A 26812-nucleotide genomic window follows, 5' to 3' on the forward strand; every position below is an offset into this window, starting at 1 on the left:
AGGAAATTGCATACCGGAAGTGACCGAATGACAAGTTGCCACGGCTAATGGCTCCGGAAAGATAAAGCAGCACTCCGAAAATGGCCGGGGTGTTTGAGGTAGAGGTAGATGGTGTGGATCACGACCATGGACTGAACCATCACGATGAACCCATCCAAGTGAGTGTAAGGCACCAACACGCACGTACACGTGACAGTTAGAACAGGCGGAGTGCATTTAGGTCCTGAGCAGTAGTGGCTAGCAAACGCCGTGTTAGCTTGTGCTGAAAGATTTAGCCCAACGTCAGCACTTACTCCCCTCTAAGCCTTCTGCTTAGAAACGGAAATGTTATGCCTCTTTCCATTGTATCGTCACTCTCACCTTCACCTGCCATGTATTTTTTTCACTCGACAAATCATTACAACGGGAAAACACCCATTAGTGAAACGTATGGTTGGCTGCTAGGCTAGTTATATTGCTGCTAGGCTACATATTTGCAGTCACTCCTCACCTGAGCAAAGAAGGTCATTTTCACTTAGAGGCTCGTTATTAAAGGGAAACTGCACTTTTTTTTAGTTGCCCATCATTCATAATCCTTATAATCCATATAACAGGAACACATTTATTTCTCTTTTCTTTGTATCATAACATGAGAAAACACGTTAACATTAGTTAATAACACCTAGCTAACACTGCACGTCATTGGGACACCTATTAACTACAAAGCCCTCAAGAAATACTCTTAACAACATTGATATAAGTTTGATATACATGCTGTGATCATGCATTAACACATACACTGAGTATCTTGCTGTGTTTTGATGATTTAAAACAACCATAACTTGTTAGCTAGCTCATATTAACTTGTTTTCTTGCACTAGAATGCACAGAATAAGGAAATGAATATTCAAAAAAAAGTGCAGTTTCCCTTTAATATTCACATGCAAAATTATACTTAAAATGTCACACTGCTGACTTTGTGACCTTTAGGAATAAAGCCGAACGAAAGAGAACTCCTTTTGCCAATAAAGGTGTAGCCAATAGTCTCAAAATGGAAGATTCAATCTTGTCAGTCAGTCAATCACCTGGCGGGGTCACACCACTGATGTCGGTGTGATGACCAACAGCAGACATCACAAACACCAGCCACGCCTCTCAGTTGTGTTTCTGGTAAATGTCACGGTGTGTATAGGATAATCCCTTGTTTCGAGGTGGCGTCTGAGTTGTTAATATTCCTTAAGTGTGACTTTGTGTCTCCTTCTATTTAGTTTGACGTGTCCAAGCTTTCGCCAGAAGAGAAGTGGAGGTTTGTGTCTTTGCAACACTATTTCCCCAATACAGGTAGAAGTTGAAAAAATGATTTATTGTCAAATTGTAGTTCCCATTAATGGCCAGCAAGAGGCTCAAAATGCACAGCAGTTATAAAAGCACACTTTTGTTGTAGATAGCTTTAAATGTTTATCAGTGCTCAGGTGATCATGTGCCTGTTTATCTCACAGGGTGGAGCATGCCAAGATGCATGCCAAACATAAAGGCCATGAGGCAATGCACGCCGAGATGGTGCTGATCCTCATCGTCACCCTGGTCATCGCCCAGCTTGTCCTCGTGCAGTGGAAACAGAGACACTCTAAGTCTTACAATGTAAGAAACAACACAATGTGATGACACACAATGAGTTGAATGTATTCTTTGAATTTTAATTGGATTTGTTCATCTCCAAAGTTATGTGATGGAATATAATTGAAGCAGTATAAATGATTTTCCTATGGTAGCAGCTGGGGGCACAGTGAATTCAGGTCCAGTTGTTTTTTTTTTTGCCTTAATGGACTTTCCCAATACGATGATATTGTGTAGCACTTAATTACCAATATCAACCAAGACTGACGTTGACAGAAGCTTTTTCAGCCATTCAGCCTCTTTGTCTCAGTAGGTGGAGGTGAGGATGCTCAGAGGCCAGGTTCGTGTTAGCACAAGATCAAGCCCTTTTTTCTTATACAAGCTAAATAGTGCAATCATCTGTCCATACATATCGGGGGGATATTGCGGTGAAGGCGTTGGATGTGGGGGGAAGTGCAATGCATAAGTGTGTCTTCTTTGGATGCATGAGTGCGTGCCCTGCAACGCTTCCCCCGTCAGGTGCCCAAACCTGGAGCTCAGTTCGCAGGGTGTCATTGCGATACACAGCAGTTGCCATGGAGAAGTCCATGGTGGGCCCAGAGAAGAGAAACAACAGGTGTCTGTGAAGACATAATGGAGGGTCAGAGCGTCCCGCTGCAGCAATCTCTTGGGAGAAGTTGTTTTCACAACACGACCATGAGTAGCCGTGGTGGGGACGCCGAAATCCAGATTAAGAATATTGTTTGCGTTAGTTCAGGACAGCCACATTCCAATAGACCGGTCCACCCTATTGTCCATTCTGGTCTCCCAATTGATGCAACTGCTTTTGCAAAGCCGAAATCTTCACCAAGATGGCATCCTTGTTGTGATTGGCAGTCCCAGTCAGAGTGTAAACGGCTTTGCCCACCAAATCATTCACGATGGGCAGCTGTGGACCAACTTGATCCACTGCCTTCATCACACGAAATACTTTTTACACAGAATTTGAAAGGGGAGCACTTGAACGCCGACAAAATCGGTATGTGACATTTGCTGGAAAGTAGTGATGATGAAGAAGGGTATAAGCACATCTCACACACAACCATCCTGTCCTACCAGTCAAGGTGCAGCAGAGCCTTCACCCTACAATCAACGTTTACTGTGACTTTTCGTTGGCAAAGTAAATACAAAGAAAACAGTAAAAAATGGTGCACGCTCACAGACAGTGTCTTTCACCATGTGTTAAGCCTAATATTATTTATTCAAGTGCAGTTTTGTTTGCTGCGACCTGATATTTGATATAGGTTATGATTGTGAGTTTTATTTAAGTCCTAAATATTTTCATTTCCATAGTTTTTTTTTTTTTTTGTCTCAATTTATTTAAAAGCTTTTGGCATTCTAACTAGAATGTTAAATACTCTTAAGTAAACTTTTGCATTTTTGGGTCATTTAATTAATGAGAAAAGTTTCCCCAAAAATGCTGTCAATATCAGTCAACAGATATTATTGGCCATCCCTGTGCATTTTTTGTCCTCTCGTCCACATGCAAATGAAGGGCTTGGTGTTTCTAAACTCAGCTTTTGAAAGACTCCAGGGTGGACTTTTTCAACAGCATTTGTGCATGGACCAGTAAAAACTGATTTTTGGTGTGCGTCATAAAAGATGTATGGCATCTTATATTTTTAAACTATATTTAACAATAGAACACGCTGTTATTGACTTACGAGTGTCTTTCATTTTGAACAGCGGTAGATGGGCATGCCTGTACCTTATAATACGCACAGACGAAAAAGCCCCATTTTTGCTTGGCTGTGTGTGTGTGTGTGTCATTGTCCATCCAAAATATAAAACTACTGTTGTTGTGATATGGATGTTATACCTCTTGAGGTACTGTATTGTTGTTTTTATGATTTTTATTCTTCCCTATGATTGATTGCCAATTTTCCAAGTGCCCATTCCTACAAGGAATACTATTTACTTCTATTAGTTAATATTCTCTGGTAACTTTTTCACTGTGGTGTACATCCATTCGTCAACATGTGCACTCTGTCTTGTAGCTGGTGACTCTGTTCCAGATGTGGGTAGTTCCTCTCTACTTTACAACCAAACTTCAATGGTGGAGGTTCCTGACCACGTGGTTTATCTTCTCTGTCATCACAGCATACATTTCTTACCGTGCCACTCGCAAGCCTCTGGCCTGCACGACGCCAAGGTAAAATGACATTTGACCACATATGACTGTTCCTTTTTTGAAGTGCAAGTTCAATCCCTAAAAGATGGTCTTCTTGGCTGCTGCAGATTGGTGTATAAGTGGTTCCTCCTCCTCTACAAGATCAGCTATGCCACAGGAATAGTTGGCTACACTGTTGTCATGTTTACTCTTTTTGGTATCAATCTTATATTCAGGTAGGTCATATGAGTTTAACACTTTCAGTTTCTAGAAACAACCATTTGTTTCCTAAACTTTGAAATTAGAGCTGCACGGTCCGACACAGTATGTTCCACTTCACTGCCAACAGGCGGTGCTGTTTGCCACCCTTTGTATACTCTATTGCTATAATGACAGTCCAGTAAACCAGTACTGTAGTAGTCCAAGACCACCGCTGAATGGCGAAAAATGGAGAGTAACTGATACGCCAATGAAAACTACAAGTTTTGAGGCCAGATTGACTATCGAGGCTGGCTGAACAAATGTTGAGGGGGAAAAAAACAGCATTAAAAACTGTGTATATGCTGTATATTTCACTTGCAGAAAACACGTATATATTTTTGGAGAAAATAAATACTTTTAAAATAACACTTTTTTGATATAAAATTCATTTTTATATAATATATAATATAAAACCTCAGCATCAGGCAGTGCAGTTCAACACGACTCTAGACTACAACCACATTGATAAACATAATGTAAAATGAATAGAGCTTTGCGCATCGTTACCTTTTGTGAAGGCATTCTTTTAATAGAGCTATTGTGTAGTTAAGCTGTAGTATCCCAACACAACAATTAACATATCAGCTGTTATTTGCATGAATTTAGTGGTTCCATTAACTTGGTAAGACGTACTGACACTCCAGTAACCTTTTCAACCTGACGACTTGCTTCGATTTTTTTGATTCAAAAGGAAGTGACGGCGCAGTTCCACAATAAAAGAAAGCGGGTTTGGTGCAGTTTTAGGCCGGAAAAACGGCCACATGGTGACAGAAGTGCATTTTATATTTGCCTGCAGCAACCAGGAAGTGAAACGGCAGGGAATCTTGTAGCCTTGAAGAGATTACGCATTGAGGGGAAATATTAATGCATTTGTATGCAAACACAGTTCAGTTCCAAATGTAATTAAAACTGCAAGCAGTGATGAGCGGGCTCGAGCACCCCGACGCGCTCGGGGGTACGCGCGGGTCGGGGGTACGCGCGGGTCGGGGGTACGCGCGGGTCGGGGTCGCGCGCGCGACCGGACGGGCGCGCGGACGCGCCGTACGAAAAACCGCGGCGAGCGGATAAGCGGTAAGGGAGTCATGGCACTTGCAATTTTCCGCCAGGAGGGGGCGACAGCGGCGGCGAGGCGGGTGCGCGGTCACGTCCCGTCCGACGCCGCGAACCGCCATAAAAAAATTCACGACGATCGGACCGCGCGGTAGGTCCTTGCGGCGGATATACGTTTCCGCCTGTGGGTGGCGCTATAGAGTGTATGCGCCCACACGGTAACGGACCGGAGGGTACCCCGAACCAACAGAAAAAATTAGGGGCCGATCCGACCGTGCGTAAGGAAGTTACGGCAGATATACCTTTCCACCAGTTGGTGGCGCTATACAGTCTATGTACACACACTGTCATAGACCAGAGGGTACCCCAGACCACCAGAAAAAATTTGGGCCTGATCCGACCATGTGGAAGGAAGTTACGGCTATATACATTTCCACCAGTTGGTGGCGCTATACAGTCTATGTACACACACAGTCACAGACCAGAGGGTACCCCAGACCACCAGAAAAAATTTGGGCCTGATCCGACCATGTGGAAGGAAGTTACGGCTATATACATTTCCACCAGTTGGTGGCGCTATACAGTCTATGTACACACACAGTCATAGACCAGAGGGTACCCCAGACCACCAGAAAAATTTGTAGGCTGATCCGACCATGTGGAAGGAAGTTACGGCTATATACATTTCCACCAGTTGGTGGCGCTATACAGTCTATGTACACACAGTATAACAGACCAGAGATTGACCCAACACACCAAAAAAAATTTCAAGACAATCTGACCATGAATCAGGAAGTTACGGCAGATATACATGTCCACCAGTTGGTGGCGCTGTGTTTTGAACATGGCTTCTGGAGCGTTAAGTGCGTCCTGTCTTGATAGACGTCTCCACCGAAAATCATAGTGATACGTGTAACGGGTGGCGAGGGATAATGAATTGAAACTTCTAGGTGGCGCTAGTGTGTCAATTTAGATTGGTGTCACATGGGAGCACCACCAGGGCGCTCAGGCCTGGATTAAGGCCTCACGTTTAAGATTTCAGCAGCCTGTGACCTTCTGCAGGCAAATGATGACCTTTTGATGGTCAATGGCGAAGGCTGACCATTCGCCGTGGCCACGCCCCCCACATGTGCTTTACACACATCATAGTCCATCAACTGACTTCATCAGTCTGTCAGTCAAACTGTGTATTGACTTTGATGTACATTGCTTCAAGGCAAGGCCAGACACCAGGCAGGGCCAGATATGAAATGGTCAAAGTTTGGTGGCGTGCCACGCCCACATCCTATGGAGCGGCCCAAAATCCTTCGCAATTTAACGTGGGCCATCCGTCTAGTGTCCGTTGATGCAACAACGGACTCATTCGGTCAAACCCCCTAGGAGGAGTTCGTCGAGATACGACCCATACATCCGCCCCCAAATGGCCGCCGCCACCTAAAATGGCCGACTTCCTGTTGGTTTTAGAACATGGGTTCTTGAGACTTTTTTGTGCGTCCTGTCACAAGTGATGTGTCCTCCGAAAATCATGCCGATACGTGCAACGGGAGGCGAGGGATAATTATTTTAAAACTTGTAGGTGGCGCTAGTGAGTCAATTTGGCTTAGTTTCATATGGGGGCCACACCAGGCCGCTCAGGCCTGGATTCTGACCCCCCCTATGAGCTTTCAAGCCCATGCGACCTTTTGCGGGCGAATGATGACCTTTTCTATGTAAATGGCGAGGTCTGAGCATTTGCCGCCAGGCCACGCCCACCACGTTCGCTTTTCCTGCATCATGGTCCATCAACAGGCTTCACCAGGCTGTCAGGCAGTGACCTTGTGACCCCGATGTTCATCTGATGAATCTCCTGGCAGAAAAGGCCTCATGTAGATGACACGCCTTTAGCCTGTCGCCAATAGGTGGCGCTGCGACGAAATCAGGAAGTGACCTACGGGGACCTTCGGGGCGGGGCCATGATCACATGTACCAAGTATGATGAAGATCTGACCACGTGGAGCCAAGTTATTCACGTCTACAGTTACGCTCAGCGTGCAAGGCCCGGACATATGAAAATGGGCAAAATTTGGGGGCGTGCCACGCCCACATCGTATGGAATATCCCAAAATCCTTCGCAATTTAACGTCGGCCATCCGTCTAGTGTCCGTTGATGCTACAACGGACTCATTCGGTCAAACCCCCTAGGAGGAGTTCGTCGAGATACGACCCATACTTCCGCCCCCAAATGGCCGCCGCCACCTAAAATGGCCGACTTCCTGTTGGTTTTAGAACATGGGTTCTTGAGACTTTTTTGTGCGTCCTGTCACGAGTGATGTCTCCTCCGAAAATCATGCCGATACGTGCAACGGGAGGCGAGGGATAATTATTTTAAAACTTGTAGGTGGCGCTAGTGAGTCAATTTGGCTTAGTTTCATATGGGGGCCACACCAGGCCGCTCAGGCCTGGATTCTGACCCCCCCTATGAGCTTTCAAGCCCATGCGACCTTTTGCGGGCGAATGATGACCTTTTCTATGTAAATGGCGAGGTCTGAGCATTCGCCGCCAGGCCACGCCCACCACGTTCGCTTTTCCTGCATCATGGTCCATCAACAGGCTTCACCAGGCTGTCAGGCAGTGACCTTGTGACCCTGATGTTCATCTGATGAATCTCCTGGCAGAAAAGGCCTCATGTAGATGACACGCCTTTAGCCTGTCGCCAATAGGTGGCGCTGCGACGAAATCAGGAAGTGACCTACGGGGACCTTCGGGGCGGGGCCATGATCACATGTACCAAGTATGATGAAGATCTGACCACGTGGAGCCAAGTTATTCACGTCTACAGTTACGCTCAGCGTGCAAGGGCCGGACATTTGAAAATGGGCAAAATTTGGGGGCGTGCCACGCCCACATCGTATGGAATATCCCAAAATCCTTCGCAATTTAACGTCGGCCATCCGTCTAGTGTCCGTTGATGCTACAACGGACTCATTCGGTCAAACCCCCTAGGAGGAGTTCGTCGAGATACGACCCCAACTTCTGGCCCAAAAACGGCCGCCGCCATCCAAAATGGCCGACTTCCTGTTCGTTTTCCAATATGGGTTCTTGAGACTTTTTGGTCCGGCCTGTCACGATAGACGTCTCCACCGAGTTTCGTGACGATAGGTGAAACTGGTGTCGGGGGCTAATTTTTTTTAAAATTCAAGGTGGCGCTAGAGAGCCAATTTTGGAACATGATATTTGAAACCCATAAAATATAAAATTTTTCGCCAGACCTGATGCGCTCGCCAAATTTGGTGAGTTTTCGGGCATGTTGAGGCCCTCAAAAAGGCCGACGGTTGGCAGAATAATAATAATAATAATAATAATAATTAAAACTGCAAGCAGTGATGAGCGGGCTCGAGCACCCCGACGCGCTCGGGGGTACGCGCGGGTCGGGGGTACGCGCGGGTCGGGGTCGCGCGCGCGACCGGACGGGCGCGCGGACGCGCCGTACGAAAAACCGCGGCGAGCGGATAAGCGGTAAGGGAGTCACGGCACTTGCAATTTTCCGCCAGGAGGGGGCGACAGCGGCGGCGAGGCGGGTGCGCGGTCACGTCCCGTCCGACGCCGCGAACCGCCATAAAAAAATTCACGACGATCGGACCGCGCGGTAGGTCCTTGCGGCGGATATACATTTCCGCCTGTGGGTGGCGCTATAGAGTGTATGCGCCCACACGGTAACGGACCGGAGGGTACCCCGAACCAACAGAAAAAATTAGGGGCCGATCCGACCGTGCGTGAGGAAGTTACGGCAGATATACCTTTCCACCAGTTGGTGGCGCTATACAGTCTATGTACACACACTGTCATAGACCAGAGGGTACCCCAGACCACCAGAAAAAATTTGGGCCTGATCCGACCATGTGCAAGGAAGTTACGGCTATATACATTTCCACCAGTTGGTGGCGCTATACAGTCTATGTACACACACAGTCATAGACCAGAGGGTACCCCAGACCACCAGAAAAATTTGTAGGCTGATCCGACCATGTGGAAGGAAGTTACGGCTATATACATTTCCACCAGTTGGTGGCGCTATACAGTCTATGTACACACAGTATAACAGACCAGAGATTGACCCAACACACCAAAAAAAATTTCAAGACAATCTGACCATGAATCAGGAAGTTACGGCAGATATACATTTCCACCAGTTGGTGGCGCTGTGTTTTGAACATGGCTTCTGGAGCGTTAAGTGCGTCCTGTCTTGATAGACGTCTCCACTGAAAATCATAGTGATACGTGTAACGGGTGGCGAGGGATAATGAATTGAAACTTCTAGGTGGCGCTAGTGTGTCAATTTAGATTGGTGTCACATGGGAGCACCACCAGGGCGCTCAGGCCTGGATTAAGGCCTCACGTTTAAGATTTCAGCAGCCTGTGACCTTCTGCAGGCAAATGATGACCTTTTGATGGTCAATGGCGAAGGCTGACCATTCGCCGTGGCCACGCCCCCCACATGTGCTTTACACACATCATAGTCCATCAACTGACTTCATCAGTCTGTCAGTCAAACTGTGTATTGACTTTGATGTACATTGCTTCAAGGCAAGGCCAGACACCAGGCAGGGCCAGATATGAAATGGTCAAAGTTTGGTGGCGTGCCACGCCCACATCCTATGGAGCGGCCCAAAATGGTTCGCAATTTAACGTGGGCCATCCGTCTAGTGTCCGTTGATGCAACAACGGACTCATTCGGTCAAACCCCCTAGGAGGAGTTCGTCGAGATACGACCCATACATCCGCCCCCAAATGGCCGCCGCCACCTAAAATGGCCGACTTCCTGTTGGTTTTAGAACATGGGTTCTTGAGACTTTTTTGTGCGTCCTGTCACGAGTGATGTCTCCTCCGAAAATCATGCCGATACGTGCAACGGGAGGCGAGGGATAATTATTTTAAAACTTGTAGGTGGCGCTAGTGAGTCAATTTGGCTTAGTTTCATATGGGGGCCACACCAGGCCGCTCAGGCCTGGATTCTGACCCCCCCTATTAGCTTTCAAGCCCATGCGACCTTTTGCGGGCGAATGATGACCTTTTCTATGTAAATGGCGAGGTCTGAGCATTCGCCGCCAGGCCACGCCCACCACGTTCGCTTTTCCTGCATCATGGTCCATCAACAGGCTTCACCAGGCTGTCAGGCAGTGACCTTGTGACCCTGATGTTCATCTGATGAATCTCCTGGCAGAAAAGGCCTCATGTAGATGACACGCCTTTAGCCTGTCGCCAATAGGTGGCGCTGCGACGAAATCAGGAAGTGACCTACGGGGACCTTCGGGGCGGGGCCATGATCACATGTACCAAGTATGATGAAGATCTGACCACGTGGAGCCAAGTTATTCACGTCTACAGTTACGCTCAGCGTGCAAGGCCCGGACATATGAAAATGGGCAAAATTTGGGGGCGTGCCACGCCCACATCGTATGGAATATCCCAAAATCCTTCGCAATTTAACGTCGGCCATCCGTCTAGTGTCCGTTGATGCTACAACGGACTCATTCGGTCAAACCCCCTAGGAAGAGTTCGTCGAGATACGACCCATACTTCCGCCCCCAAATGGCCGCCGCCACCTAAAATGGCCGACTTCCTGTTGGTTTTAGAACATGGGTTCTTGAGACTTTTTTGTGCGTCCTGTCACGAGTGATGTCTCCTCCGAAAATCATGCCGATACGTGCAACGGGAGGCGAGGGATAATTATTTTAAAACTTGTAGGTGGCGCTAGTGAGTCAATTTGGCTTAGTTTCATATGGGGGCCACACCAGGCCGCTCAGGCCTGGATTCTGACCCCCCCTATGAGCTTTCAAGCCCATGCGACCTTTTGCGGGCGAATGATGACCTTTTCTATGTAAATGGCGAGGTCTGAGCATTCGCCGCCAGGCCACGCCCACCACGTTCGCTTTTCCTGCATCATGGTCCATCAACAGGCTTCACCAGGCTGTCAGGCAGTGACCTTGTGACCCTGATGTTCATCTGATGAATCTCCTGGCAGAAAAGGCCTCATGTAGATGACACGCCTTTAGCCTGTCGCCAATAGGTGGCGCTGCGACGAAATCAGGAAGTGACCTACGGGGACCTTCGGGGCGGGGCCATGATCACATGTACCAAGTATGATGAAGATCTGACCACGTGGAGCCAAGTTATTCACGTCTACAGTTACGCTCAGCGTGCAAGGGCCGGACATTTGAAAATGGGCAAAATTTGGGGGCGTGCCACGCCCACATCGTATGGAATATCCCAAAATCCTTCGCAATTTAACGTCGGCCATCCGTCTAGTGTCCGTTGATGCTACAACGGACTCATTCGGTCAAACCCCCTAGGAGGAGTTCGTCGAGATACGACCCCAACTTCTGGCCCAAAAACGGCCGCCGCCATCCAAAATGGCCGACTTCCTGTTCGTTTTCCAATATGGGTTCTTGAGACTTTTTGGTCCGGCCTGTCACGATAGACGTCTCCACCGAGTTTCGTGACGATAGGTGAAACTGGTGTCGGGGGCTAATTTTTTTTAAAATTCAAGGTGGCGCTAGAGAGCCAATTTTGGAACATGATATTTGAAACCCATAAAATATAAAATTTTTCGCCAGACCTGATGCGCTCGCCAAATTTGGTGAGTTTTCGGGCATGTTGAGGCCCTCAAAAAGGCCGACGGTTGGCAGAATAATAATAATAATAATAATAATTAAAACTGCAAGCAGTGATGAGCGGGCTCGAGCACCCCGACGCGCTCGGGGGTACGCGCGGGTCGGGGGTACGCGCGGGTCGGGGTCGTGTGCGCGACCGGACGGGCGCGCGGACGCGCCTTACGAAAAACCGCGGCGAGCGGATAAGCGGTAAGGGAGTCACGGCACTTGCAATTTTCCGCCAGGAGGGGGCGACAGCGGCGGCGAGGCGGGTGCGCGGTCACGTCCCGTCCGACGCCGCGAACCGCCATAAAAAAATTCACGACGATCGGACCGCGCGGTAGGTCCTTGCGGCGGATATACGTTTCCGCCTGTGGGTGGCGCTATAGAGTGTATGCGCCCACACGGTAACGGACCGGAGGGTACCCCGAACCAACAGAAAAAATTACGGGCCGATCCGACCGTGCGTAAGGAAGTTACGGCAGATATACATTTCCACCAGTTGGTGGCGCTATAGCGTATGTACACACACTGTCATAGACCAGAGGGTACCCCAGACCACCAGAAAAAATTTGGGCCTGATCCGACCATGTGGAAGGAAGTTACGGCTATATACATTTCCACCAGTTGGTGGCGCTATACAGTCTATGTACACACACTGTCATAGACCAGAGGGTACCCCAGACCACCAGAAAAAATTTGGGCCTGATCCGACCATGTGGAAGGAAGTTACGGCTATATACATTTCCACCAGTTGGTGGCGCTATACAGTCGATGTACACACACAGTCATAGATCAGAGGGTACCCCAAACCACCAGAAAAAATTTGGGCTTGATCCGACCATGTGGAAGGAAGTTACGGCTATATACATTTCCACGAGTTGGTGGCGCTATACTGTCTATGTACACACACAGACATAGACCAGAGGGTACCCCAAACCACCAGAAAAATTTGTGGCCCGATCCGACCATGTGGAAGGAAGTTACGGCTATATACATTTCCACCAGTTGGTGGCGCTATACAGTCTATGTACACACACAGTCATAGACCAGAGGGTACCCCAAACCACCAGAAAAAATTTGGGCTTGATCCGACCATGTGGAAGGAAGTTACGGCTATATACATTTCCACCAGTTGGTGGCGCTATACTGTCTATGTACACACACAGACATAGACCAGAGGGTACCCCAGACCACAAGAAAAATTTGTGGCCTGATCCGACCATGTGGAAGGAAGTTACGGCTATATACATTTCCACCAGTTGGTGGCGCTATACAGTGTATGTACACACACAGTCATAGACCAGAGGGTACCCCAGACCACCAGAAAAAATTGTGGCCTGATCCGACCATGTGGAAGGAAGTTACGGCTATATACATTTCCACCAGTTGGTGGCGCTATACTGTCTATGTACACACACAGTCATAGACCAGAGGGTACCCCAAACCACCAGAAAAAATTTGGGCTTGATCCGACCATGTGGAAGGAAGTTACGGCTATATACATTTCCACCAGTTGGTGGCGCTATACTGTCTATGAACACACACAGACATAGACCAGAGGGTACCCCAGACCACCAGAAAAATTTGTGGCCCGATCCGACCATGTGGAAGGAAGTTACGGCTATATACATTTCCACCAGTTGGTGGCGCTATAGAGTCTATGTACACACAGTATAACAAACCAGAGATTGACCCAACACACCAAAAAAAATTTCAAGACAATCTGACCATGAATCAGGAAGTTACGGCAGATATACATTTCCACCAGTTGGTGGCGCTGTGTTTTGAACATGGCTTCTGGAGCGTTAAGTGCGTCCTGTCTTGATAGACGTCTCCACCGAAAATCATAGTGATACGTGTAACGGGTGGCGAGGGATAATGAATTGAAACTTCTAGGTGGCGCTAGTGTGTCAATTTAGATTGGTGTCACATGGGAGCACCACCAGGGCGCTCAGGCCTGGATTAAGGCCTCACGTTTAAGATTTCAGCAGCCTGTGACCTTCTGCAGGCAAATGATGACCTTTTGATGGTCAATGGCGAAGGCTGACCATTCGCCGTGGCCACGCCCCCCACATGTGCTTTACACACATCACAGTCCATCGACTGACATCATCAGTCTGTCAGTCAAACTGTGTATTGACTTTGATGTACATTGCTTCAAGGCAAGGCCAGACACCAGGCAGGGCCAGATATGAAATGGTCAAAGTTTGGTGGCGTGCCACGCCCACATCCTATGGAGCAGGCCAAAATCCTTCGCAATTTAACGTGGGCCATCCGTCTAGTGTCCGTTGATGCTACAACGGACTCATTCGGTCAAACCCCCTAGGAGGAGTTCGTCGAGATACGACCCATACATCCGCCCCCAAATGGCCGCCGCCACCTAAAATGGCCGACTTCCTGTTGGTTTTAGAACATGGGTTATTGAGACTTTTTTGTGCGTCCTGTCACGAGTGATGTCTCCTCCGAAAATCATGCCGATACGTGCAACGGGAGGCGAGGGATAATTATTTTAAAACTTCTAGGTGGCGCTAGTGAGTCAATTTGGCTTGGTTTCATATGGGGGCCACACCAGGCCGCTCAGGCCTGGATTCTGCCCCCCCCTATGAGTTTTCAAGCCCATGCGACCTTTTGCGGGCGAATGATGAGCTTTTCTATGTAAATGGCGAGGCCTGAGCATTCGCCGCCAGGCCACGCCCACCACATGCGCTTTTCCTGCATCATGGTCCATCAACAGGCTTCACCAGGCTGTCAGGCAGTGACCTTGTGACCCTGATGTTCATCTGATGAATCTCCTGGCAGAAAAGGCCTCATGTAGATGACACGCCTTTAGCCTGTCGCCAATAGGTGGCGCTGCGACGAAATCAGGAAGTGACCTACGGAGACCTTCGGGGCGGGGCCATGATCACATGTACCAAGTATGATGAAGATCTGACCACGTGGAGCCAAGTTATTCACGTCTACAGTTACGCTCAGCGTGCAAGGCCCGGACATATGAAAATGGGCAAAATTTGGGGGCGTGCCACGCCCACATCGTATGGAATATCCCAAAATCCTTCGCAATTTAACGTCGGCCATCCGTCTAGTGTCCGTTGATGCAACAACGGACTCATTCGGTCAAACCCCCTAGGAGGAGTTCGTCGAGATACGACCCCAACTTCTGGCACGAAAAAGGCCGCCGCCATCCAAAATGGCCGACTTCCTGTTCGTTTTCCAATATGGGTTCTTGAGACTTTTTGGTCCGTCCTGTCACGATAGACGTCTCCACCAAGTTTCGTGACGATAGGTGAAACTGGTGTCGGGGGCTAATTTTTTTTAAAATTCAAGGTGGCGCTAGAGAGCCAATTTTGGAACATTATATTTGAAACCCATAAAATATAAAATTTTTCGCCAGACCTGATGCGCTCGCCAAATTTGGTGAGTTTTCGGGCATGTTAAGGCCCTCAAAAAGGCCGACGGTTGGCAGAATAATAATAATAATAAGAAACGGAACGATTACAATAGGGCTTTCGCACTGGTCAGTGCTCGAGCCCTAATAATAAACGGAACGATAACAATAGGGCTTTCGCACTGGTCAGTGCTCGAGCCCTAAATATTGTAAATAGTTGATGCTGTTATATTTGTAAATAAATGGTTATTTACATGTAAAACTACCATATTTTGTGTTTGTTGTATTATAGTTGTTTTGGCTAAATAAGTATGGCTAAATTGTTGTCAAAGTCAAATGCATCTTTTCACTATCAGGCAATGTCCTCACTGTGCAGGATAAAGCCAGAAGATGCAATGGACTTCGGTGTGTCCCTCCTATTTTACGGATTGTACTACGGTGTCCTAGGAAGGGACTTTGCAGAGATATGTGCTGACTTCATGGCGTCAACAGTCGGGGTAAGCAGCAGATTGGCTTTTGCTCCTCATGGATGTGATGGCTGGTAACCAAAAAGTAACGTTTGTTGTCCTGTCTCTGTCTTTTGTAGTATTACAGTGCGTCTGGTATGCCAACCAAGCACCTGTCTGATAACATCTGTGCTGTATGTGGTCAGGCCATCCTTGTTGATGTCAGCGAGGAGGGCATTATTGAGAACACATACAGGTTATCCTGCAACCATGTGTATCCTTTATTCCCGCTGATTTGTTGCAATGAAGGACAAATACACAAGTTTCTATCAAAGGAGCTTTGTCATGGCTGTTAAAGGGAAATGCTGTACATCCCACTCGACCTTTATGTTACTACTGCTATTATGCAAGTTGGTTCATTGTAAAGCAGCTCACTTCCTCTACATTTTATTGCCAGAACCACAAGTAACGTAACAAGCAACTAAATCAGTGTCAACAATGCACTGTTTCTTGTTTCGGTCTTTCCAAATGGGGTGTTCCTCTGTGGAATTCATTGTGGTCTTTTACAGCAGCGATTACTGGAAAATATGTCAGGAGTCGTACATAATGAGTAATGAAGCCTCTGAAGAAAAAACTAAACAAATTTCTGTCACTGCGATGATGTAATAATCTTACACTTTCATTCTGAAGAGTTAGTTTTTTTTTTAATGCAGCGGTTTGTCATCTATTTAATACTTTTGAAAGTGGCAGCAGCACAGTGCTATTTGAAACCCCTTTTCATAGAAGACGGCCAATAAAGTTTGTCAGTATATTTTGCTGAGCTTGAGTTGCAAAAGTAACAACACCCCCTGCCAACACAGCACAAATGGACAGGAGGTCATCCTAGTTAATTTGCACTGCGAGCAAAACCAGCACAAAAAGTCAACACAAACAGAACACACAATGCGACGACAGCACACGGACTATGTGAGTATTGAAATAACACGTACACACCAACGTACATGCAAATTTATGGCCACATTTACAACCAGCAAAGCATGCTGGGTAACCTTACAGCACCTACGTGTTAATATAGGATGTTTGAGTCGCTGCTTGTCATTAAGGGGTGATGGTATAAACCAGGGGTGGGCAAACTTTTTGACTCGCGGGCCGCATTGATATGACAAAATTTACGGGGGAGGGGGGGGCAGACTATATATTTTACACATAACAGTCCACCTGGTATTATTGTATCTGTAAAATTGTCATGCAATCTGCTATTATTATTAATTATTTTATATTTATATTTAAATATTTTAAAAATAATAAAATATTATAATAATTACAATAAAATTAAAATAATAATAATTATATTATTATTATGTAAAATATGCAAATATAACAATATTATATATAATTAATATAATAATTAGCATTAATATAATAATCATAATAGTTCTAATAATAATTATAATATAATAATAATAATAATTATTATTATTATTTTGTGCTTGTGTCCCTTTTTTCAGGAGCACTTTGTAAACAACCGACCATGTCAAAAAACGAAATTGATAAAACCATCAAAAGGTTGGCTCAGGCCATGATGCCAGGTTGTATGTTGAGTTTAAATGAAATACTTTGGAAAGATTGGGCGGGCCGTATTCAAACACTTGGTGGGCCGGATGTGGCCCCCGGGCCGTAGTTTGCCCACCCCTGGTATAGACTGCATCGATGTCCCAGAGTACCATAACGATCATTGCTCCAATACAAGTTACAGCGGTATGATGAAGTGGAGTTCCGCAATTACAAAGATATTGTTAAAGGAATCTCTTGACAGTGTCGGATTAAAAGTGAGCATTACAGACATGTTTTTTTTCTTTGAGGATGTAGATCTACTTTCCAATAGTTGTTCACTGTTCAAGTTTTTTGATCATTTCACAATTGTGCTTTACTTTTGTTTGGCTTTTCGTCTCATACTAATTCCCTGTATAGATATGATTTGCCTTAACTTCACATCCAGGTTTCATGAATTCTGTATAAGAGGTTGGTGCATCGTGGGAAAGAAGCAGATGTGCCCGTACTGCAAAGAGAAGGTGGACCTGAAGAGGATGTTCAGTAACCCGTATCCTTTTGTCGAGTATACTTCAATACGTTGTCTCCTTGGGTAGCTGGACAGCCTGTTCTCATGGGATACGCCATACCGGCCCATTCCTGTCTGTTTACTATAGATTATTAAATCTTCGTGTCACTTAGAGGAAGCTTAGCTGCAGAGTTTAGGTATGATGTATTTAAAAAAAAAAGTTCCTCTTCCTTTTTGTGACTGTAGACGACTGACACTGCCGACAACCACAAACTATATGCAGCTTATTCTCATACTTGCAGCATTTAAAAGGTCAAATTAAGATTTTGTCGACCTGACAATATTGTTAACCACTCATTTCTGTATTCGATGTGCGTGTTGCAGAGTACAGTCGCGTCCTGATAGTCAAAACAGAGACTTGGCGGCCTTTTTAAGTTTTCTTAACGCCAACAGTTGTGCTCAGTTCCCACACAATATGATGCATTTGTGTGAGCTTAGCACACACGGTGTTGTTGTGAGTAAGAGAAGTGAGAAAAGGCCAAATTAAAAAGTCTAAAAATAAAAATGAACCCCTAAATACCAGGTGGTAGTCAAAAAGGATGTAATGTATTTCTTAGCTGCTCTGTAGTTGCTTCAGTGATCGCAATTATCTTAAAATTAGCATCATAACGTCTCTGTTTGCTAACTTGTTTACCTTTGAGTGGGTTGGATACATCTCGCCAAGTCACCTGTGTGACTGTGTGTTTTTGTGACGGATAGAAAAGCTCCGGTTTGCTTGGGGCGATGTATAAATCTCTGGACCCCAAATACAGAGCAAGTCTTTTTCAGTCTTTTGCTGAGGCAAAAATCTTATATCAATCAGTAGTAATTACAGCCCCAATAGCAAAATGTGGTGACTATTTGAGGACATTACCAAAGCCAGTACAGTAAAGTCTCGTTATATCGATATCGGTTAAAACGAATTACTACTTATTACGATACTATTTTCATTTCCCGGCAAATTTCTAGTCTTTTATGATATAATTAGCTCCGTTAGTACGATACCTGGTTATTATGATAATCCGGTTACTACGATGCCCTTTTCATCTACCGCCAGCCAATTTGGTCTGCTTATATCGATACAAAAGCAGCTTAAATCAATCTTTGCTTAAGGATTTCAATACCAAAAAAAGAACACGGCGAACGGCTGCTTCCAGTCAACTTTATTTTTCACACTTCCACCACCAGAGTGCAGCACACACAGCGGAAAACACCCGTCCCTCGCGCCTACCCCTCCGGGTGGCAACACCTTCCCTATCGATAGTTCCGGGGTGAATTATGTCCCGGTAACCGGTAATCACTACAGCGTAAGTTTATTTTTATTTACTGTAGTACAAAATGTATTGTAGTACAAAAGCATGCTAGATACGCAATCCATGAACTCAAGGAGAAAATTACATGCCATATCAAAGATCCGCCCACTTTTAATGCAGTTCGGCGCAGGATCGGATATATGGATAGTCCGGTTATATCGGTATTTTTTCCGACTCCCGATAATATCGATATAATGAGACTTTACTGTATTTCTAACAAGATTGTGGAGTTTTGCAGCACTGTTTTACTTAATACTCACTGCTCATATCATTAGGTACATCCTGGGAATTCATTTAAAATGGCAACCTAATTGTGTGACCTGTCAGCGTATATAATACAGTAGTCGGGTTCGAGTTTTTTCCTTAACCTGACATGTCGTAGCTGGGAGAGACCACACGTCATGTATGGACAACTTTTAGACTGGCTTCGCTACTTGGTGGCCTGGCAGCCTGTTATTATTGGCATTGTGCAAGGCATCAACTATGTGCTCGGTCTGGAGTGAGCCACCAGTGTGGAAAACGGACATACTGACCACACAAAGAAGAAAATGCTCCCATTTTGAAATGACAAGGAGCCTAACAATGAACTGAAACAAAAAAGAAGTGTCTGTACTTTTTTTGTATATATTTATAGGCACACATTACCAGTACTAATGTTTCAATTGATTAGTGATACGATTTTCCTGTCAATTTCTCAGCATTTTCTTCACATCTTAATTGGTTTGTGCATCGAATGGCCCAGTAAAGATGTTCATAATCATGATGTCGCTGCTTTTGTAAATGTTTTCTTACACACACGCTTTTTTCCAAGTATATAAATATACATCATGTTGTATACTTAGATTTCATTTTTTACAAATCACAAGAGATACAAAAACTTGTATATATGTGTAATTGAAGGTAATTTTGGACGTCATTGTTTGACAGTTTGAGTTAATATATCTCTTCCACATAAACGAGTAACTACCCTGTGAGGAAGTCCCCTAAGTTAGACCTGAACATTGACCAGTATTTGAGAAGGCAACAAGGAAGTGGATAGCTTGTTATGTGTGTATGTAAAGAAATTCACCCACGTACGTTTAGAGCAGTCAAGAGAACCACTGGAAGAGTTGACATGACGCTGTCATCTGTTCTCAAAGGTAACTCTGTCAACCAACACCGTCACATTTCATTCAGCGTATCATGCTTGTAGAAAAAGTCATTTCTCTCTACAGCTCTGGGGTCTTTAACTTTATTGTTGACAGATGTCACTCCAGGTAAGGCTATTTTTTTTTGTGGCTTTCTGTCTGTTTTTACGTTGTTATTCATGGTACTCATGTGTCCAGCAGTTCCTGAATATTCATCCCCAGCTATCATTGGACCTGACCACATTCAAGTAAAAGCTCAACCAGGTAAGACTACACAATTTCTGGAATCTCCACACTCGGCCATCTCTGTGTGGAGTTTGCATGTTCTCCCTGTGCATGCGTGGGTTTTCTCCGGGTACTCCGGTTTCCTCTCACATTCCAAAAAACATGCTAGGTTAATTGGCGACTCCAAATTGTCCATAGGTATGAACGCGAGTGTGAATGGTGGTTTGTCTATATGTGCCCTGTGATTGGCTGGCAGCTGGGATAGGATCCCCTCTCTAAGATACACATTCACTTTAACTCCAATAGTGGCCAGTGTATAACAATTACTGAGTGTATTACAATAGTAATATTACTAACTATATGTGTGTGGATGGTTTTCTTTTACAGGCCAGCCGCTGATTCTACATTGTGAAGCTTTGACCAACTGTGTGCATGATGTGACGCTCCTCTACTGGCTCATCAACGGCTCATTCCCTGAAGACATTCAGAGCGATGACAGAATAACCGAATTGGAGATGTGAGTTCTGTATTCCGCGTCAAACTCATGAATGTATTTGTCGTGCATTTATATTTATTTCTGTGTGTGTGTGTGTGTTTCAGATCCACTTTAGTGAGTGGTACAATTCAGCAGGGGAGTTTGCTGCTGAAGAATGTCACCTTTGAGGACCTGGCCGCCACCTTCACCTGTGTGGTGATGAATAGTTTTGGTATGGTTCGTAAAAATGTAACACTCACAGCAAAAAGTTTTGTGCAGGAAGAAAACAAAAACACTGGGTGTCATTGTAGTTGAAAATGGGACACACCATTGTCTGGGAAAATAAAAGATGCATGTATTTTATTACACTTATATTACCTCTTGTTTACCCCTAAAAAAAATAACCTCTGTTTCATCATTCATCTGTAAATGAAAACCGAATCAAATACCGTGAATCCAAATCCAATCCTAATATACATGAAAAGACTCGTATTCCATAGAATGTCTTCACTACAGGCTACAGTGGAGCCTGTCATTATTATTCCATACACGCTGACCGCCTCCCTAAAGGAAGTACTTGTCAATCATTCCCTAAAGAACGCCAGCAGAGAAACACGATTTGACCAATATAATAGTCTTTGAATACTTTTTACTGCTTGCTCTCATGTCTTCTCAATTTCCTTATAGGAACTTTGAAGTACATCCTAGTCACAAATGTGTTTTGCTTACTAAGTTATATTGTATTATTTGAAATGACAGTTTCAGGAAACCAACAATAGTTGTTCTACAGCTTTGCCAGATGGGAAATGCCCCCCCAAAAACCACTGCCAGCGCTCTTTTAGTCCAGTCCATTGAATAACAAACTTACAAAGAAATTACGGTTTATGGTGCCACCTGGAGGTTGGAAGAGAAAAACAATCAGGCAAAATAATACCTTCAATTTGCTTCCTTAAAAACATCTAATTATCATCTTTTATTGTTAATGTGAACTCAATTTATTGCTAGAATTACACAAAACACAATAGTTTCTAATCACAATAAATGGTGTATTGTAATTATTTCTTGTTACATGTTATGGCTTGTTAAGCTTCCTACACATTTTTCTATGATTATTGATTATCATGTCAATAATGTGGGTACATCAAAGTAAATATTTATTTCAATTATTCGCTGTAGCCAAATAATGTAACTCCCCAGATAAATAATTCTACTATTTTATTCTTACTTTATAATACAGTAAAGTCTCGTTATATCGATATCGGTTATAACGAATTACTACTTATTACGATACTATTTTCATTTCCCGGAAAATTGCTAGTCTTTTATGATATAATTAGTTCCGTTAGTACAATACCTGGTTATTATGATAATCCGGTTACTACGATGCCCTTTTCATCTCCCGCCAGCCAATTTGGTCTGCTTATATCGATACAAAAGCAGCTTAAATCAATCTTTGCTTAAGGATTTCAATACCAAAAAAGAACACGGCGAACGGCTGCTTCCAGTCAACTTTATTTTTCACACTTCCACCACCAGAGCGCAGCACACACACCAATTCCCGCACTTCCTGGTTCACAGGTCATGCTCAACCCGCCCCACATAGCTGGCCAAACACATGCCTGCAACAGAAGAACCAACTGACATAGCATACACACCTATTCCAACGAAGACACAATAATGCAATAATCACTGTTTTTCATATGTACATGCTGGCGTTCGTTGCCCACTTTTAATGCAGTTCGGCGCAGGATCGGATATAACGACAGTCCGGTTATATCGATATTTTTTCCGACTCCCGACAATATCGATATAACGAGACTTTACTGTATAGAGTATTTGGAATGTAGTGCAGACTGAGTGGCCGTGCACTGAATAAATAGAGTCCCAGCCTGAAGCTGTTTCCAGTAGAGCAGTAGGAAAGCAGCATCCTTGTCTCATTGGTGACCGTCTTTCCACTACACTGCCCTTTGTGTGATGGAAGCTGAACAGCCACAAAGAAAGCAGGAGGAATCATTGTGGGTATGGGGGGTGATTAGTGCCCACAGGAGTGCGACACACACTCACACACATCATTTGCTAAAATAGCTGTAGTGAGATGCTAGTAGAGGGGTAATGGTACAATAAAAAAATATGATGACTTGAGACTTCATTGTGTACAAATTATACAATAATTAATGTTTTATGTTAGATGGTTCAAGTCTGGCCTTTTTTTTTTTTTAAATCTCGTGGCACATGCTTTTGTTCGGGAGGGAGTACAGACGAAATCATTGATGGTTTGATGATAATAGATTGTCCTTGAACCTAAGTAAAACTAAAATCATACTGTTTGGTAACAGCAGAAAGAACACACACCAGCAAATACAAATAGATGGTGTGGACATTGAACGGCTGAACAAAAATAAATTTCTGGGGATCACAATAGATGAAAATATGAGCTGGAAACCTCATATTACAAATATACAACATAAGGTGGACAGAAATATTTCAGTATTGAACAAAGCAAAATTTGTTCTCAATCAGAAATCACTCCACACTCTTTATTGCTCTCTGGTTCTACCATATCTTACTTATTGTGTGGAAATATGGGCTAATAACTATAAAAGCAATCTTCACTCGCTAAATGTACTACAAAAAAGGTCAGTAAGGATAATTCATAATGCCGCCTCCAGAGAACATACTAACTCCTTATTTCTAAAATCACAAATACTTCAAATTGCTGATATAGTTAAAATAATTCACAAGGCTAAAAATAACCAATTACCTAAAAATGTCATCCAATACTTCTCTACAAGAGAGGAGAAATATGATCTCAGGGAAGAACTAAATTTGAAACACTTAAATTTCAGTATGTGGAATCAAACTATGGAATGGATCGAGTAAGGACCTCAAACAATGCACAACGATGAGCCAATTCAAGAAACAATACAAGCAGTCGCGGGGGTGCTGGAGCCTACCCCAGCTGTCTTCGGGCGAGCGGGGTACACCCTGGACTGGTGGCCAGCCAATCACAGGGCACATATAGACAAACAACCATTCACACTCACATTCATACCTATGGACAATTTGGAGTCGCCAATTAACCTAGCATGTTTTTGGAATGTGGGAGGAAACCGGAGTACCCGGAGAAAACCCACGCATGCACGGGGAGAACATGCAAACTCCACACAGAGATGGCAGAGGGTGGAATCAAACCCTGGTCCTCCTAGCTGTGAGGTCTGCATGCTAACCACTCAAACGCCGTGCCGCCCTTAATATAACATTATTACAGTAAAGTCTCGTTATATCGATATTCTCGGGAGTCGGAAAAAATACCGATATAACCGGACTATCCATATATCCGATCCTGCGCCGAACTGCATTAAAAGTGGGCGGATCTTTGATATGGCATGTAATTTTCTCCTTGAGTTCATGGATTGCGTACCTAGCATGCTTTTGTACTACAATAAATTTTGTACTACAGTAAATAAAAATAAACTTACGCTGTAGTGATTACCGGTTACTGGGACATAATTCACCCCGGAACTATCGATAGGGAAGGTGTTGCCACCCGGAGGGGTAGGCGCGAGGGACGGGTGTTTTCCGCTGTGTGTGCTGCACTCTGGTGGTGGAAGTGTGAAAAATAAAGTTGACTGGAAGCAGCCGTTCGCCGTGTTCTTTTTTGGTATTGAAATCCTTAAGCAAAGATTGATTTAAGCTGCTTTTGTATCGATATAAGCAGACCAAATTGGCTGGCGGGAGATGAAAAGGGCATCCTAGTAACCGGATTATCATAATAACCGGGTATCGTACTAACGGAACTAATTATATCATAAAAGACTATAAATTTGCCGGGAAATGAAAATAGTATCGTAATAAGCAGTAATTCGTTATAACCGATATCGATATAACGAGACTTTACTGTATTATTATTTCATGCACACATGAAAGGCCTGCAGGTCGTGACCCAATACTTTTGTTCACCTACGTTACCTTGACTTGCTGTGGTTCTTATTTATGGGAAATTGTATTGTCAGTTCCATGAAATTCCTTCAGGTAGCCCCTCCTCTTTTCCATCCTCCCCCCTTCGCACACGCACACAGCTTGGTGGCATGAATCAGCCCTCATACCCACGCACTGTGCGCGCTGTGGGCTGTGCCTCCTCCATGTCTGTACAATGTGAGGGGAGGATGCTTCGAGGCAACCTTTGCTTTCAAGAGTCCTGCACAAAGCCAGTGGCTTCTCCCAACCCCAATGCTGCCGCTTGGATGTATTTTGGAAGGCAGCTGTATTTTCGTGCAGGCAGCATCACCATCATCATCACCACCATCATCACCCCACACTGTCCACGGGAGCCTGACACGCATGTAAAGTAAAGGAGCCAAGTAAAGCAGCTCTTTTGACGGCAACCAGCAGCACAGGAATGCGCCCAAGTGTGGTCTTCAAGCCACATTTAGGCGCTAACTCCGCTTTTTTCTTAACCCCGCAGAGCAAGTCACTACCCCTGCTGTAAGCCTCTTTACCTATTTTGTGTTTTATCGCAATTTGTTGCTTTTTGTCAGGCGTGAACAAGACAAACTTGTGTGCATGGCTCTGGTCATGGAGCCCGTCAGCAAGTGGAGCTCCGGGCAAGTGGTGGACTGGATGAAAGGTAAGATTCCCACACAACATGCACTGCGATTCAATGTGCGCTGCAAGCCTCGAACACAAAGAGACAAAACACCTGATGAGCCATTTCATCATCTTAATCATTTTTTTTTTTTGAATGGAGGTTCAGCCCGTTTGCTGCACTAAAAGCATGTAAACAAACCTCCATTGTGTGCTTTTGTGAACGGAATCTCACAGGAGGCGTATTTAAAACAAACAAACAAACCTCTAAATCCTCATTTAGATAACCAATCTTCATCACAAAGCCACTAAAAGCTTTAATATTGGAGCTTGGGAAAGCATTTGAGCTACTCACTCATCCACAGATGCTCAGCACTGTACTACAGACTACAGGCCACTTTATTAGGTACACGTCATTTGGACAATTCCAGCTGGACCAGAAATAATAGGCAGGTAAATAATATGAATTTTTTTTTTATTTATACACTGTGCATTTCAGTTCATTCCCCCCAATATATTATAACATTCATTTTCTACTGCTTATCCTCATGAGGGTCGCAGGGGGTGCTGGAGCCTATCCCAGCTGTCTTCAGGCAAGAGGCAGAGTACACCCTGGACTGGTCGCCAGCCAATCACAGGGCTCATATAGTCAAACAACCATTCACACTCATGTATTTTTACATTTATTATTAATGCTGTTTATTCATTCATTCATTTTCTACCGCTTTTTCTACCGAGTGGGGGGGGGGGGGCATAGAGCCATTTAGATGAGACCTCCATGTGTTTGATCATTGTGTTTTTCTTCAGAAAAGTAGTATGATGTCACTCTTATAATGTGAGTGTATTGTTAGCACTCTAGCTAACATAGCTCTGCTAGTGTCCTACTCCTTAAATCATTCATTTTCTACCACTTATCCTCATGAGGGTTGTGGTATGCTGGAGCCTATCCCAGCTGTCTTCGGGCGAGAGGCGGGGTACACCCTGGACTGGTTGCCAGCCAATCACAGGGCACATATAGACAAACAACCATTCACACTCACATTCATACCTATGGACAATTTGCAGTCACCAATTAACCTAGCATGTTTTTGGAATGTGGGAGGAAACCGGAGTACCCGGAGAAAACCCACGCATGCACGGGGAGAACATGCAAACTCCACACAGAGATGGCCGAGGGTGGGAATTGAACCCTGGTCTCCTCTCCTAGCTGTGAGGTCTGCGCGCTAACCACTAGACCGCCGTGCCACCCTAATGCTGTTTATTGTTATTTTATTTCGATAAATAATATGTAGGGCTGCATGGCGGTAAAGTGGTTAGCGCGCAGACCACACAGCTAGGGGACCAGCGTTCAATTCCACCCTCAGCCATCTCTGTGTGGAGTTTGCATGTTCTCCCCGTGCAGGCGTGGGTTTTTTTCCGAGTACTCCGGTTTCCTCCCACATTCCAAAAAACATGCTAGGTTAATTGGCGA

The 26812-nt window shown here is 44.8% G+C and overlaps 3 protein-coding genes across 11 annotated transcripts in view; all 3 read left to right on the forward strand.

Annotated features, from left to right (window-relative positions):
* Window positions 1-10: 10 nt before the first annotated feature.
* Window positions 11-19693, forward strand: rnf121 (ring finger protein 121). 3 transcript variants are annotated; one of them, XM_058086955.2, is made up of 9 exons: window positions 11-164; window positions 1248-1285; window positions 1479-1620; window positions 3633-3787; window positions 3874-3981; window positions 15450-15570; window positions 15660-15793; window positions 17519-17620; window positions 19313-19693. In XM_058086955.2, exons 1-9 carry the CDS (start codon window positions 81-83, stop codon window positions 19431-19433), a joined length of 1005 nt encoding a protein of 334 aa, XP_057942938.2. In that variant the 5' UTR covers window positions 11-80; the 3' UTR covers window positions 19434-19693. The 3 variants fall into 3 exon arrangements, with proteins under 3 accessions (XP_057942938.2, XP_057942939.2, XP_057942940.1); XM_058086956.2 differs by having other exon boundaries at window positions 11-158; XM_058086957.2 differs by having other exon boundaries at window positions 108-158; window positions 1248-1320.
* Window positions 19694-19848: 155 nt separating this feature from the next.
* LOC144894572 (interleukin-1 receptor accessory protein-like) lies at window positions 19849-21132 on the forward strand. Its single transcript, XM_078787799.1, has 5 exons — window positions 19849-20069; window positions 20145-20186; window positions 20259-20321; window positions 20670-20799; window positions 20883-21132. The coding sequence occupies exons 1-5, from the start codon at window positions 19976-19978 to the stop codon at window positions 21070-21072; spliced, it is 519 nt and encodes a 172-aa protein (XP_078643925.1). The 5' UTR covers window positions 19849-19975; the 3' UTR covers window positions 21073-21132.
* A 3752-nt stretch (window positions 21133-24884) lies between these two features.
* LOC131138574 (connector enhancer of kinase suppressor of ras 2-like) overlaps window positions 24885-26812 on the forward strand; it is a 33938-nt gene continuing 32010 nt past the window's right edge. For all 7 annotated transcript variants that reach the window (XM_058087597.2, XM_058087598.2, XM_078787693.1 and 4 more), the window contains exon 1: window positions 24885-25384. In XM_058087597.2, the coding sequence (XP_057943580.2) occupies window positions 25321-25384 (64 nt within the window). In that variant the 5' untranslated portion in view covers window positions 24885-25320. The remainder of the gene's footprint in view (window positions 25385-26812) is intronic.

This window comes from Doryrhamphus excisus, linkage group LG21 (genome assembly GCF_037039965.1).
Source record: "Doryrhamphus excisus strain RoL-2023G ecotype Guam linkage group LG21, RoL_Dexc_Guam_v1.1, whole genome shotgun sequence".
In the NCBI taxonomy this organism is placed as follows: Eukaryota; Metazoa; Chordata; class Actinopteri; order Syngnathiformes; family Syngnathidae; genus Doryrhamphus; species Doryrhamphus excisus.

Excerpts from the sequence above, each read along its gene's own strand:
- LOC144894572 (XM_078787799.1), top strand. The coding sequence starts at position 19,976 with ATGTGTGTATGTAAAGAAATTCACCCACGTACGTTTAGAGCAGTCAAG. Across the intron at positions 20,070-20,144 it reads GCTGTCATCTGTTCTCAAAG|CTCTGGGGTCTTTAACTTTA; the intron begins GTAACTCTGTCA and ends TTCTCTCTACAG. Across the intron at positions 20,800-20,882 it reads AGAATAACCGAATTGGAGAT|ATCCACTTTAGTGAGTGGTA; the intron begins GTGAGTTCTGTA and ends TGTGTGTTTCAG.
- rnf121 (XM_058086955.2), top strand. The coding sequence starts at position 81 with ATGGCCGGGGTGTTTGAGGTAGAGGTAGATGGTGTGGATCACGACCAT. Across the intron at positions 165-1,247 it reads ATGAACCCATCCAAGTGAGT|TTTGACGTGTCCAAGCTTTC; the intron begins GTAAGGCACCAA and ends CCTTCTATTTAG. Across the intron at positions 1,621-3,632 it reads GACACTCTAAGTCTTACAAT|CTGGTGACTCTGTTCCAGAT; the intron begins GTAAGAAACAAC and ends TCTGTCTTGTAG.